This window comes from Montipora capricornis, chromosome 9, assembly GCF_036669925.1.
Source record: "Montipora capricornis isolate CH-2021 chromosome 9, ASM3666992v2, whole genome shotgun sequence".
Taxonomy (NCBI): domain Eukaryota; kingdom Metazoa; phylum Cnidaria; class Anthozoa; order Scleractinia; family Acroporidae; genus Montipora; species Montipora capricornis.
Window position 1 is genome coordinate 36,811,468 of NC_090891.1, and position 12,500 is coordinate 36,823,967.

The 12,500-nt window shown below is 41.4% G+C and overlaps 1 protein-coding gene across 2 annotated transcripts in view; it reads left to right on the forward strand.

Moving 5' to 3' along the window:
* The window catches only part of LOC138015540 (cGMP-dependent 3',5'-cyclic phosphodiesterase-like), a 41,877-nt gene that overhangs the window by 7,954 nt on the left and 21,423 nt on the right, over nucleotides 1-12,500 (forward strand). For both annotated transcript variants that reach the window (XM_068862605.1, XM_068862606.1), the window contains exons 12-19: nucleotides 866-902; nucleotides 2,543-2,645; nucleotides 4,643-4,754; nucleotides 5,368-5,407; nucleotides 7,226-7,289; nucleotides 9,955-10,045; nucleotides 11,499-11,556; nucleotides 12,130-12,211. In XM_068862605.1, the coding sequence (XP_068718706.1) occupies nucleotides 866-902; nucleotides 2,543-2,645; nucleotides 4,643-4,754; nucleotides 5,368-5,407; nucleotides 7,226-7,289; nucleotides 9,955-10,045; nucleotides 11,499-11,556; nucleotides 12,130-12,211 (587 nt within the window). The remainder of the gene's footprint in view (nucleotides 1-865; nucleotides 903-2,542; nucleotides 2,646-4,642; nucleotides 4,755-5,367; nucleotides 5,408-7,225; nucleotides 7,290-9,954; nucleotides 10,046-11,498; nucleotides 11,557-12,129; nucleotides 12,212-12,500) is intronic.

Genomic DNA, 12,500 nt, shown 5'->3' on the forward strand with positions numbered 1-12,500 from the left:
TAAATGAGTCAGCTTTTGTTGGTTTGTATCTCATCTAAAGTGCATAGGCGTCTTGAGTACATGCTAGCTCTTTCCTTTTCTTTAGTGTTGTGGTTAGCACAGGTATCCCAGGTATATGGATTTGAGGCCTGCATGGCTCTGTCACTAGCTTGTTTTTTTTTTTTTGTTTTTTGTTATTTTTTGGACATGAAATTTAATTTGCTCTATGCTACACTGTATCTCTCTCCACCAGCTGAATAAGAGCGGTTTTCAATTGAGTGTCGAAAGTAATTGCCGAATTGCTTTCATTGGGTTATGATTACTTCACTCAGTGATTGGTTCATAGTTCTCACGCCATTTTTTCAACCACTCAGAAGTGAAACCAAAACCAATCGTGGCTCACAGATGCACATTTTCCCGCGCTTTGTGTCGGCTACGTGGGGGTAGCAAGACTCTTCGTCCAGCCATTTAAATGCCTCAGTGGCTAATGCAACTTACATCTTAAATTTTTGAACGAGGTGAAGGTGAAGAAGGGGAAAAAACTAGCTACCACAGCAGTGAACTGACAATGCCTGGGCTAGAGACCAATACACTATACCACTCTTTTCCTTTAAGGATCAAAATTCCTCTTGGAAAGGCTATGGCTTTTTTTTGTATGTTTTTGGTCAAGGAATGTTGTGAAATATTGCGTAAAAAGCCAGTTTTGTACAGCAACTATTTCCAAGTAAAAGCCATATGACATTGTTTAGAGTATTCCATGTAATCTGGCAGTTTGAAGAGTTTAAGAGAGGCAAGGCACGTAAGTGAATCGTGCACCGAAACAACCCATTTTCCCATTTAAAGCATTTATATCATTACCTTGAATTGAGAATGTTTTGGTTTGCAGGACACAAAGTACAAGGATGATTTACAAAGAATAACAGGTAAATAGTTCACAAGAGATTTACGTGTACAATACCTCTATTTCTCTATGCTGTGTGCTCTTAATAAAGTGTACTTTGAGTGAAAGGCAACCATGCTTTGATAAATTAAGTGCCATTCACATTACATGAGCCAGGTCACACAATAGTAACATTTACTGTGGTTAACACAGATGCGACAGTTTTCTTGTTGAGTGTCACACACTCCTTACAGAGACCGCACAAGTGCAGTAGTTGAGGGAAGTAGAAATGCCATGGAGAGCAAGTATACAGGACCACAAATTTGACGCAGCCAGCACAATTTTTTGCATAATAAACACACGCGTTGAACGACCTTTACTGTTTTTAAAATACTTTAACATCGAATCGGAGGCATGCGACAAAATACCGCGAGTAAGCAGCCGCACAAACAGAGCAAACAAAACGAGTTGAACAAGTAGTCTTTTTTCCAGAGTAACTGTAGAATACCCCGCCACTATTGTGTTCTTGTACCGGCATTGTCTGAAGTCAACGAGGCATATAACAATACAGACCATTTATATACAAGTAAGTGGCCCGGTATTCTGCAGTTTTGCTCTTTCTGTAGATTAAGACTATAGTTGTGCTATACGCTGTGAAGAAAATGGTGCGACATTAAAAACACTTACCAAAGTACATGCAAGTTCAAAACAAGAAACTTTCGTGATGCAAGCACTTCCTGTTAAAACCGCTGAGCAGTAGAAACCTTGTCGGAGTCCATGCCACAGTCTCACCAAAGAATCGTTTTCGGCCTCGCATAGCTGATTATATCAATTTAACAAATTGACTAACTAACAGACTACTTTGACAATGTTATGACGAAATTCATGATCAATAACGGGACAGACGCATGAAAAACTAACATCAATTTGTTTTTTACAATAACAAAAAGGCAGAGGGATCAAAATTAAGTCAAAACATGAGAAGAAAGGGAGACAAAAATGCGAGAAACTTCAATCTGACGCGAGCACTATCGCGTCATTATCGCACAAATTATAAATTTATGTGTCTGTCCGCTTATTGACAATAAAAATTAGCCAATGAGCGCACGAGGATTTTTGCAGTCATTGTACAATTCATATTTTATCCAACAACTTCCTAAAGGTCTTGTTAAAATTAACAAAAAAGGTAGAAACGACCATGCAGTGGATTAATGTTGATAGTTCAGTGCACCGCGCACCGGTGGCTCAGTTGGTTGAGCATCGAGCTGTCGTGCGGGAGGTCGTGAGTTTGACTCCGGCCGGACCAACACTCAGGGTCTTAAAATAACTGAGGAGAATGTGCTACCTTTGTAATTACATCTGCATATGGTTAGAATTTCAAGTCTTCTCGGATAAGGACTGTAAACCGGAGGTCCCGTCTCATAACCCTTGTTGGAAATTAAATAGTATGGCACGTTAAAGAACCCACTCACTATTCGATAAGAGTTGGAGACGTAGTCCCCGGTGTTATGGTCTGAACTTATCTGGACGGGGGCATCTCTCACTTCCTTAAATAAAATTGTAAACTGTGTAATAAGCAGTCTGGCTAAAGCCCCCGAAAAACATTGTAAATTAGTCCTGAAAAGCCCCGAGGGGAGAGGCTAATAGCTTCACTCACTCACTCACTCTTTTACATTTTCGCAGATTGCTCCGTTCATTCCATGCTGTGTGTTCCTATAGTCAGTATCAAGACCGGCATTGTAATAGCTGTTGCGTGCGTCTTCAATAAGAAACTAAAAGGAGAGAGGTGAGTCAAAGACGTAGAAATAAAATAAAACCTTCCAAGGCCATGGTTATAGTCAACACTTGCAGCAAATTGGCAATTGCAACCAACTATGATAGGTTGCCAAATTTGCTTCCAATCACTCCATCTGAGCTCTTTCTGATGTCAGTATGACTGTGATTAGAAGAGTGGAGAGATTTAGCTTCGCTTTTACGGGCAAATGGCAAACATCTGGAGCTAAACATTTTTCGTTTTCCCGAAAATAAACTTGTTGGATTTTGATACAGTTTTTCGGTTGTTATTTTAACAATTATTCCATAAACGCGCGTTCATGTTACCCGCCGAGTTGGCAATAACCCATTTTCGTCACCAGAGCCTCGGATCGACCCAAGACTCTGGGAAACATTGTATAGGAGAACATGCGCCGTAGTTCTTATAGCCAAAAATTGACTATTTGAAACTTACAGCGTCTGCTCACTCCTCGTGCTAACATGAATGCACCAAGTAGAGAAGCTATTGATTGTTCTTCACGAAAAGCAATGCGTAGCCAATTCTCTCTGTCGATCCCATGCAGCTGACAAAACATCTAATTAACTAGCTAATCAGCCAACTAATGGCGTCGGCAATCGGTCAGTTAGTCCACACCAAACTGCTTGGTTGTTCTAATCTCTCTCTTGCCGTCAGTCGATACGATTAAGACTGTTTATGGTTTGATGGCAGATCTCCATGTATCTCTGTTGCTCGCGGTTGTCTGCCAGGAGTTGACTGGGATCTTCCTCACTTTCATGTTTCTCTTTGCTACATCTTTGAATCTCAGCCTTGGCCTTCCCTGATTTCGCTTTCCAGAACAGAGTTGTGAATACAGTAGTTGGCGAGGGAGTCGGTCATGATCCATCCTATGAACGTGGCCTAACCATCTTAGGTTCTTTTCAGCAAGAATGTCCTCCATGGATGGAAGGTTTGCACGCCTAAGGACTTCAGCATTTGTGATCTTATCATGCCATTTGATGCCCATGATGTCCCTCAATTGCCTCATCATAACAGCGTGCAGTTTCTTAACTTGGGCTCTGTAAATAGTCCAAGTTTCTGCACCATATAGGAGGGTTGACAGTACCACAGCTCTGTAGCCTTTGCATTTCACCCGGATGGAGACATGTTTGTTGTTCCATAGTCTTTGCTGGAGTTTGCCGAATGCCGCACTCGCCTTGCCTGTCCGTGTCCGGAGTTCCTTATCTATCTTGGAGGAGCTGGATACAGTGCTACCGAGATAGGTGAAGTCAGTGGTTTTGAGCAGAGGCACTTCGTCAATTGTGATGTCTATCGGCTCAGGTGGAGGGCAGATGAATTTGACCGGTTGATACATGCACTCTGTTTTCTTGATGTTGATCTTTAGGCTAAACTGGCTTGCAGCCATGGAGAACCTATCTACTAGTAGTTGCATGTCCGAAGCAGTGTGAGCCACCAGTGCGCTATCATCAGCAAACAGCAACAGAGAACGTCGAATTGTCCTAAATCCGAATTACGGGTACAAACTTTGCAGTAATACTCGGCCAATTGAAGCAATGCTTCTTTGTTCCCGGCTACGTGGCTACTATGTGGTTAAGCTAGTGAGTGTCGCGGCTTTGTCGCTTTGCCGCTTTGTGGCTATGTGGCATTGAGGCTACACTGCAACGCTGGTACACGGCTACGCTGCATGCTTTGTAGCCGTACGTGGCTACGTATAGCTATGCGGTTTAGTTGCCCAGTGAGACCATTCAGTCAACACGGTTACGGGTTAAGGTGCTACGTGGGCACTTCACTGGGTACATGACTAAAAATATGTGCAGCACTCAAAATGATAGAAAGACTGCGAGCAGACTCTGTCTTCGCGGTGGAAGTGAGAGAAGGAAAGCTCTCCTTATCTCACACCCACTGCGAAGAGAGAATAATAAAATTTTTTCTATCTTTTTTATCAATTCAGTTTTTTCTTTCTCTTATTTGGCCGGTTTCCTAAGCTTTTGCGCTCTCCTCCTACTTCACAGGTTCTCTAGTTTTGACGAGAGCAATGCTGTTTTCTGCTGTGAAAACATTGCTGCGCATCTTGAGCACACGTTAGAATGGGAAAGAGAAATGGTGATCAAGCGGCAACAGGAGGTATGTAAATTTCAACTACAACAACGATAAACAATAACAGCTCACTCTCCACCCTTCCCGGATGACTTATTCCAGAATGCGAAGGGATCGCTGGTTTTGTTCTCACTAGTTGAAAATCTATACGCATGAAATTTGTGATATTGATGCACGTTACATGAAATTCAACTTTCCACTTATTTTGGACATCCAAGATACATGTTATGTCCTCTTCGTGTTTTACAGAGCTTTTCAATTGAGTGATTTGAAACAAAGACCAAACTAATTATTTCTAAATGACCACTCAAAGTTTTTGCATACAGAGCAATCAAATCAATCGTCCTTAAAATCGCAATTACATGTAACGAGCTCAAACCGAGCAAGAGTACCGTGAGCGATGCGACAGGCTTACCTGTTGCTTCTCATTGGTTGAAACATTGGCGCGATATTTTTAAACCAAGAGGCGATCACTTTGGTTGCTTTTTAGACCTGTGAAATATTATGAACTTAGCAAATCGTGAAGCTGCTTCAAATTCTGTATTATTAACGGAGCGTTCCTTTCATTGCTGTTACCTCTACTTTTAATGCAGAAGGATTTATTTATTTATTTATTTATTTATTTTATTTTTATTAACAGCACCTACTCAAGGTTGCCAAGAATCTGTTCACACTTGTAGGTGAGGACAAAGTTTTGAACAAAATTTATGACAAACGCGCTTTAAGTGGCTAATCTTAACAGATGGCTGCCAAAGGTCACTGGAAAATGGATAGTGACTTTAAAATATCTTTGCTTGGCGGAAGTAGTGACCTGCAAAGAATATCAACGTGTCATAATTTACTAATGGTGGACTGCTTGCTAGCCGTCCTTTTTTGCACAAACTTTCACACATCTGTGTCAGGATTGAGTGAAAATTTTTGTATACTTTGCTTAAACCCCTTTTATATAGCGTGTCTCCTTTTGCGTGACTTTGGAGAATGTTAGCATCGACAACGAGTAATTGACTTCGAGTACTAGTTCTGGGATTTTAATCACTGCGCATCCGTACAGCGCAACCTGGGGTGCCGGAGCGGAAAGTATGAGATTGTCAAAGGAAATTGCGTTGCTTTTCGCCATTTATAGTGAAGGACTTCCACTAGAAAGAGTGGAAACTCCAACAACTCATTCAAAACTTGCGCCGAAATGTGAACTTCACCCCATAGTAGTATTTTCTGCAAACTGGAACTCGTATTATACGCTTACCTAAATAGATTGTCAAAGGAAAATTGCGTTTGCTTTTCGCCATTTACTGTAAAGCACTTCCACTAGAAAAAGTGGAAACTCCAACAACTCATTCAACAACCTTGCGCCGAAATGTTAACTTCACCCCATAGTAGTATTTTCTGCAAACTGGAACTCGTATTATACGCTTACCTAAGTACGTTATTTCCTAATTTTCTTGTTTCTCTGAGAAAGATTTTACGTCAGCTTCAGAGGGCTTTACGAATCTATCGCTCTACATTTTTCACTGGTAGTTTGCCCCGACAACCGTGCAAAGGCGGAAATGACGTCATCAATATTCTCACTAGAGAGAATATGGAACATACGCCACTCGGGTTCCGGATGTAGTTTCGTGTGAAGTTTATGAGTGTTGTCTTTTCCAGTAAAACACTCCTCTCTATATAATAATCTCCATTTATTTTATATATACTGAGATTTTCGCATCAAATTTTGCTGTGTGAAAAAGCGTTTCGGATTTTACTTCGACCAATCAGAGAGGCGAAACGAGTTTCTCACACGTGAAAAAATCGTTTCGTCCAATCACAAACCACGGTTTGGGCGAATTGTGTTTTCGCGGGCTTTTTCGCGGGCTTTTTCGCGGTCATCGCGGTCATCACAGTACCTTTATTGGCTTACCAATTTGGGATTTGCTTATTTCGGTATTTTTAAACGAGCAGTTCCATATTTAATTAAGAATTGAAATGTTTGCTATCCTTTGCACCAGTTTTGATTTTTGATTGGTGATATTTTCACTTGTCCATTTTAGTAAAAACTTAATTTTTCGAAGATAATTTAATACAGAGTTTTTGTAATTATTTTAGAGAACCAATTAAAGCTGGATAAATAAAAAAAATCTCAGTACATATAAAATAAACAAATTACAGCATGGAAAGTGCTTTGTACGGGATTTTCACACTCCTTGGTTTTGTATCAGAAATCTCACTCGTTCGCTGCGCTCACTCGTTCGATTTCAGATACTTCACCAACTCGTGTGAAAATCTCGTACGCGCGCGGTTTCCATGAAGTAATCTCTTTTTCTTCGTTCTGATGGTGAGTCATTCTTGCACGACTACTATTCCCCTTAAAAAGAAAACGATTTCAGTTCATATACCTTAGACCCAGGAGGCGTCCATCATGTGATCCAAGCTGTTTTGCGTATGTGCGCCCCTACATGTCACGTGACTTGACTGCAGTTCACACGGTATCATGGCTAGTTTTAAATGTTATTATTTTGCAGACGATGTAAGTGTTTTACTGACCGAGATCATGACTGAGGCCCGCAATTTGACGAACGCGGAAAGGTAATTGTAATTGACCATGTTGTCCCTTTTTTGTTCGCCCTTCCTCTCTTATGTTATTCGCTTAAGGGAACCCAATCTTTGCGGGAATGGCGCAGAGGTGATAGCACTCGCCTCCTACCAATATAATTGTGGCCCGGGTTCGATTCCCAGACTCGGCGTCATATGTGGGTTGAGTTTGTTGGTTCTCTACTCTGCACCGAGAGGTTTTCTCCGGGTACTCCAGTTTTCCCTCTCCTCAAAAACCGACATTTGACTTGATTTACTTTCATTGTTCATTTCAATTTACAGTGTCCCCAGTTAGTGTTCCAGCGCTAGAAGATTAGACACTTATATAAAGTTCCTTTCCTTTTCCTTTTCTGGGACTTATGTTTTACTATACTATGTCTTTACCTGTTTGATTATTAGTCATTTGGTAAGCTCATGTGGGTGGCTGCTAGCTAGACTTAAGAGCTGGAGACTTGATTGGGATGGATGGGTTTTAAACAATTGAAGGGAGGCTGGTGCCTTTGCTACAGCTATTGTAATATCCTTGGAGCTATTGGAAGCCGGGCAGTGAAACTTAAGGCGCTGTTACATTTGGCAAGTTTTATTGCAACTTGTCTCACAATTTTGTTACGACAAAAGTTCTCGCATGGCGAATCAAGTTGCTTGACGGATGTCACACTAAGCAGCGTTTCTTTTCAACATTTTCATTGGCTGGCGCCGCAAACCGTTGCGACACAAGTTGCGGGACAGATGCGCAATGCAATGCGCAATGCTTGAAAAATTCGTTGCGACGTTGCATGAAGAATTGCGGAAAATAGAACTCTACTCTCCACAAAGGTTTCTACAACTTGTCTTGAACCATTTTTGGCCGTTCCAAGGTACGTTACATTGGGCAATGATTTGTGCAACTTGTCTCGCCATGGTGTTGTGAGACAAGCTGCACATTGTAATGGCGCCTTTATAGACCTTTATACTCACTGCTTTTGTGTGTTGACATGATATCATTGGCTTAATAAAGAAAACAAGCGTTATGCACTTGCGGCACACATATTAGTTTATTTCTTCGCAGCACTTTCAACGACAACAACAACAACAATGTGGCACAAATTTGTGTCTGGCCAAATCGGAAATCGAAGAAACATTATTTTAACTTGTTTGATTTTATCTAATGGCTTGGCTGTTATCTACGGATGTCAAGCAACTTCTCCAAAGAGGGGGCAGAGTTACAACAAGAAATTGTTACTTTTATGACAAATAGAAAACTATCGTTTCATTTTTGCCAGTTCACATAAACGCGATGGAAAGTCTCTCACATGTAAGATTTTGATGCCGTCGTAAGCATGCAACAGTGAATCATCCGTTGTTCACTCAAAACTGTTCGACGGTATACCATTACGGTTATGTAGGATAGTTCACCTTCGGAATATTGGCAAGGTGAACGAGATGAAATAATAGGGAGCCGGACGGCAACCGGAAGTGAGCTGTTTTCCCTTTTAACTTGTCTTCACACAACCACATTTACATTGCTAAGTATCTTTTCTCCATTAGAGATGATTAGTATAAAAATCTGGGAGACACCACTGGCCTGGCACACGAAATGTTCTCTTCCGGTTGCCGTCCGCGTCTCAAAAACGCGCGTGCTTAAGCTCCCTAATCACAAAATACTAACGGTAGAGCAAAGTTGCCGTTGCCGTAGTCTTTGGGGGGTGCTTACATGTTACCGGGTTGACTTTTGTCCCGGAATTCACTCCGGTTCTCTCTTGTCGCTCTGCGTTCGTTTACATGATACCACCAGAAAATGCTATACCGGAAAGAGACATACCGGAGCTATTTCACCCCGGTTTCTGTACAGTGTCATGTAAACGGAGAACAACCACTCGTTTCGGTATGAACGTGACCTGTGGGTGGACTGGGAACCGGTAGCGCATGCGTGAATTTTGTCAATCCAAAATGGCATGTATTTAATCAACGTCAAGTGTGCGGCCTTCATGCAAACACGATATGAAATAAAGTATAGGCATCGGGTAAACACGATACGAAATCAAATAGTCATCCCGCATATTGATGAACATGAATCCAACAAATTGACTAGCTTCCAAATGTGTGGCTTCATAGCTGGCTTAGATGGCAAAGCATTGCACCGCCATCGCAGAAGTCATGGGTTGGAGCGTTCCCGTTGGAGCCACATGAGTTTTTCAGACAATTGCTTGAATTGTCTACATCATAAGTGCATTTCGTCTTAACCTCGACTTAAAATATAAATAAATGAATAAATAAATAAATATTGCTACTGCTAATCACCCTTACTTACAGTCGAGGACTGAATTGCGAAGGGCGCGGCTCACGACATCGGGCTGAGAGCATACAACGGCGCCTCTGGCTGCCGCTATACTGTCCATGTTTTATGTCGGAGCACAGCACCACAGCTAGATGTTAATTAGCTATGAGTCGATTTTGACGAGGGAGGAAAACTGGAGTACCCGGAGAAAAACCCTCGAGGCAGGTTGAGATCGAATGAAACTCAGCCCACATGCATGCAGTTGAACCCCGGCTCGCAGTGGTGGGAGGCCCGTTAGATAACCACTAACCAACATGTATTCATGTATACATGTATTCATTTCATTTATTCAGACTTTTAAGCATACAGGCACAACCACTGATTTCGCTTTTACCTTTACAGGTGCTCCGTCTTTTTGTGGGATAAAGAAAGAGATGAGCTTGTTGCCAAGGTCTTTGATGGAGAAATTCCGAAAGATGGATGTAACGGAAAGGTATGTTGATTACAGGGAATCCATGTGCGAATATTTTTACATTTTTTTCTTACTCATTCAAATGCCGTAGTCTCCGAGACGAGAGAACTTTTTTTGCCTCAGCAACTAATAAAAATCTGGTTAGCACATTAACGACAATAGGTTACGCAGGCGATATCTTCGCTGTTGGAAAAAGAGGGCTTGTCGTACAGAACTTGCGACTCGGCGACTTTCCATTGAATAGGCTAGACTTCGAAAGGCCGCGGCTTCGTTTTGGATCAGTTAGAGAACGGCCGGATTCCTATGTCGGCGTGTTTTAGACTGAAAGAAATGTTTATATTTGAAGTATGGGCTATAGACGAAAGAAAGAAATGATTCTCGCACATATCTGGGCAATTTAGTAAGCAATTGTCTCTTCTAGACGGCTTTACCGGGCTTCAACGGGATTCGAACCCGTGAGCTCTGCGATGCCGGTGCAATACTCTACCAACTAAGCTATGAAGCAACACATTTGGGAGCAGGTGAAATTGTTGGGCTCCTGTGTTCCCATGAAAGACCTTGATGAAATATATATATATAGAGAGAGAGAGAATAGTAAATATTTGGAGCCACCTGAAGTTTTCAGGTGTTACAAGAGACAATTGCTTAAATTGTACAGATAAGTGCGATTATTATACATTGGTGTCACCAGCTCGATTTTGATTGGCTATAAGCACGCAGCTAATTCTTGCTTGCTCTGTTTCTCTTACGTCATACCTACAAACAATAGATTTTATATATGTAGAATTGACGTCATACCTACAGACAATAGTTTTATGCATGCAGAAGTGACGTCACCTAACACACTAACCAGCAGTTTGATCAGTTTTGTCATGGCGGAGCTCAGCTCAGGAATATGCATAATAAAACAATTATTGAATTTGGTTTTCGCATGTTAGCGATAATTATCAAGGCCTCAGTTTGTGTTATCCGCCTCAGCCTTCGGCTTCAGCAGATAACACAAACTTTGGCCTTGATAATTATCGCTAACATGCTCAACCTCATCCAATAATTGTTAATTATCATTTCTCTCTTTCGTGCTTTAGACTGTAGTCTATGATACTTTCAACTGCGCTTAGTACTACTTTTTCCTTCATTTGAAATAACGCCAATTTTATTGTGCCCAAGGGTTAGTTCCAGGGAATTTCAGTTCCAAATGCATTCTTTCTTGTTCAGATTTCCCATCTTCGGAGAAAAGGGCCAACTCATCAGGCTTGATGAAATTGTATGACATGCTATCAAGTGTGTATTCTCACTATGGAGATTACCGCGGGAAGTAATTAAAAATAGAACTCGTATATCAAAGGGGCTCCGTGCATGTGGATCCAACTAAAAATAATACAAACATCCTTGTGTCTCTCGTCTTTCTGCATGCCTTGCGTATGGTCAAAATCTACGAGTTACTGAGTGTGACCTACCAATGTTTGTGTTCCAGGAGCCAGAAGTTCGCATTCCAATAACACAAGGAATTGTGGGATGTGTGGCCACTACAGGTGAGTTGAAAACCGCCAACCGATTTCTGGTAGAGTTGGTAGAGAATTGGACAGCAGCTTGTGGGCTCGAACGTTGCCCGAACGAGCACTCGGCCAGAAACTCTTTTTGCCTTGAAGCATATGAATCAGCTTTCCTGTCACATGTATGTGCATCTACATGTTCCAGAAATCATTGAAATCCGCGTGCATCTAATTTGGGACATTTCAGGACATATCTGCCAGAAATCGGGGAGCTCATTCAACCAGCTTGTGCACATGTCTGTCACACAAGAGAGGGGAAAGTTATGACAAGGCGCGACGCTCGTTTAAGGAATTTATCGATTATTTTTGGTTCCTATGTGTTTGGCTTTCTTTGTAAGTGACTATAATAAAAGATAAGACGCAAACGGCGGTGGCAAACATTGTAAACAAGCGCATTGTTTTAAACAATACGTTTGTTTATAATGTTTGTCACCGCTGTTTGCGTCTTTAGTTATTTTAATTTGATGAAGATAAAATGGCCAAAAAAAAGAGTATTTGCGAAATGATTATGTTTTTTTTGTTCTTTTCATAATTATTTGCCATCCTTCACAGGCAAGATGTTAAATATTAAAGATGCATACAGCCATCCACTGTTCTATAAAGGCCTTGATGAGAAAACTGGGTTCAGAACAAGGTAAGCGAATTTTCATTATCGCCAGGCTGTGCGAAGCTAACTATGACATCTCTAATATTGGCCGTGTTTTCACCAGCGGTTTTTCAGGCCCCAGTTGTTCGAAGGGTGGATAGCGCTATCCACTGGATAATTCAATTGATTTTGCTAGAGGATAGTGATTTATCAGTTGGATAGCGTTATCCACCTTTTGAACAACCGAGGCCAGGTCCCTTAGCGACTTCCGTGAAAACAGTTCCTTTCCCATCTCGCTTTAAGTTAAGCGACTCGGCAAATTTCAATAGAATTCTCA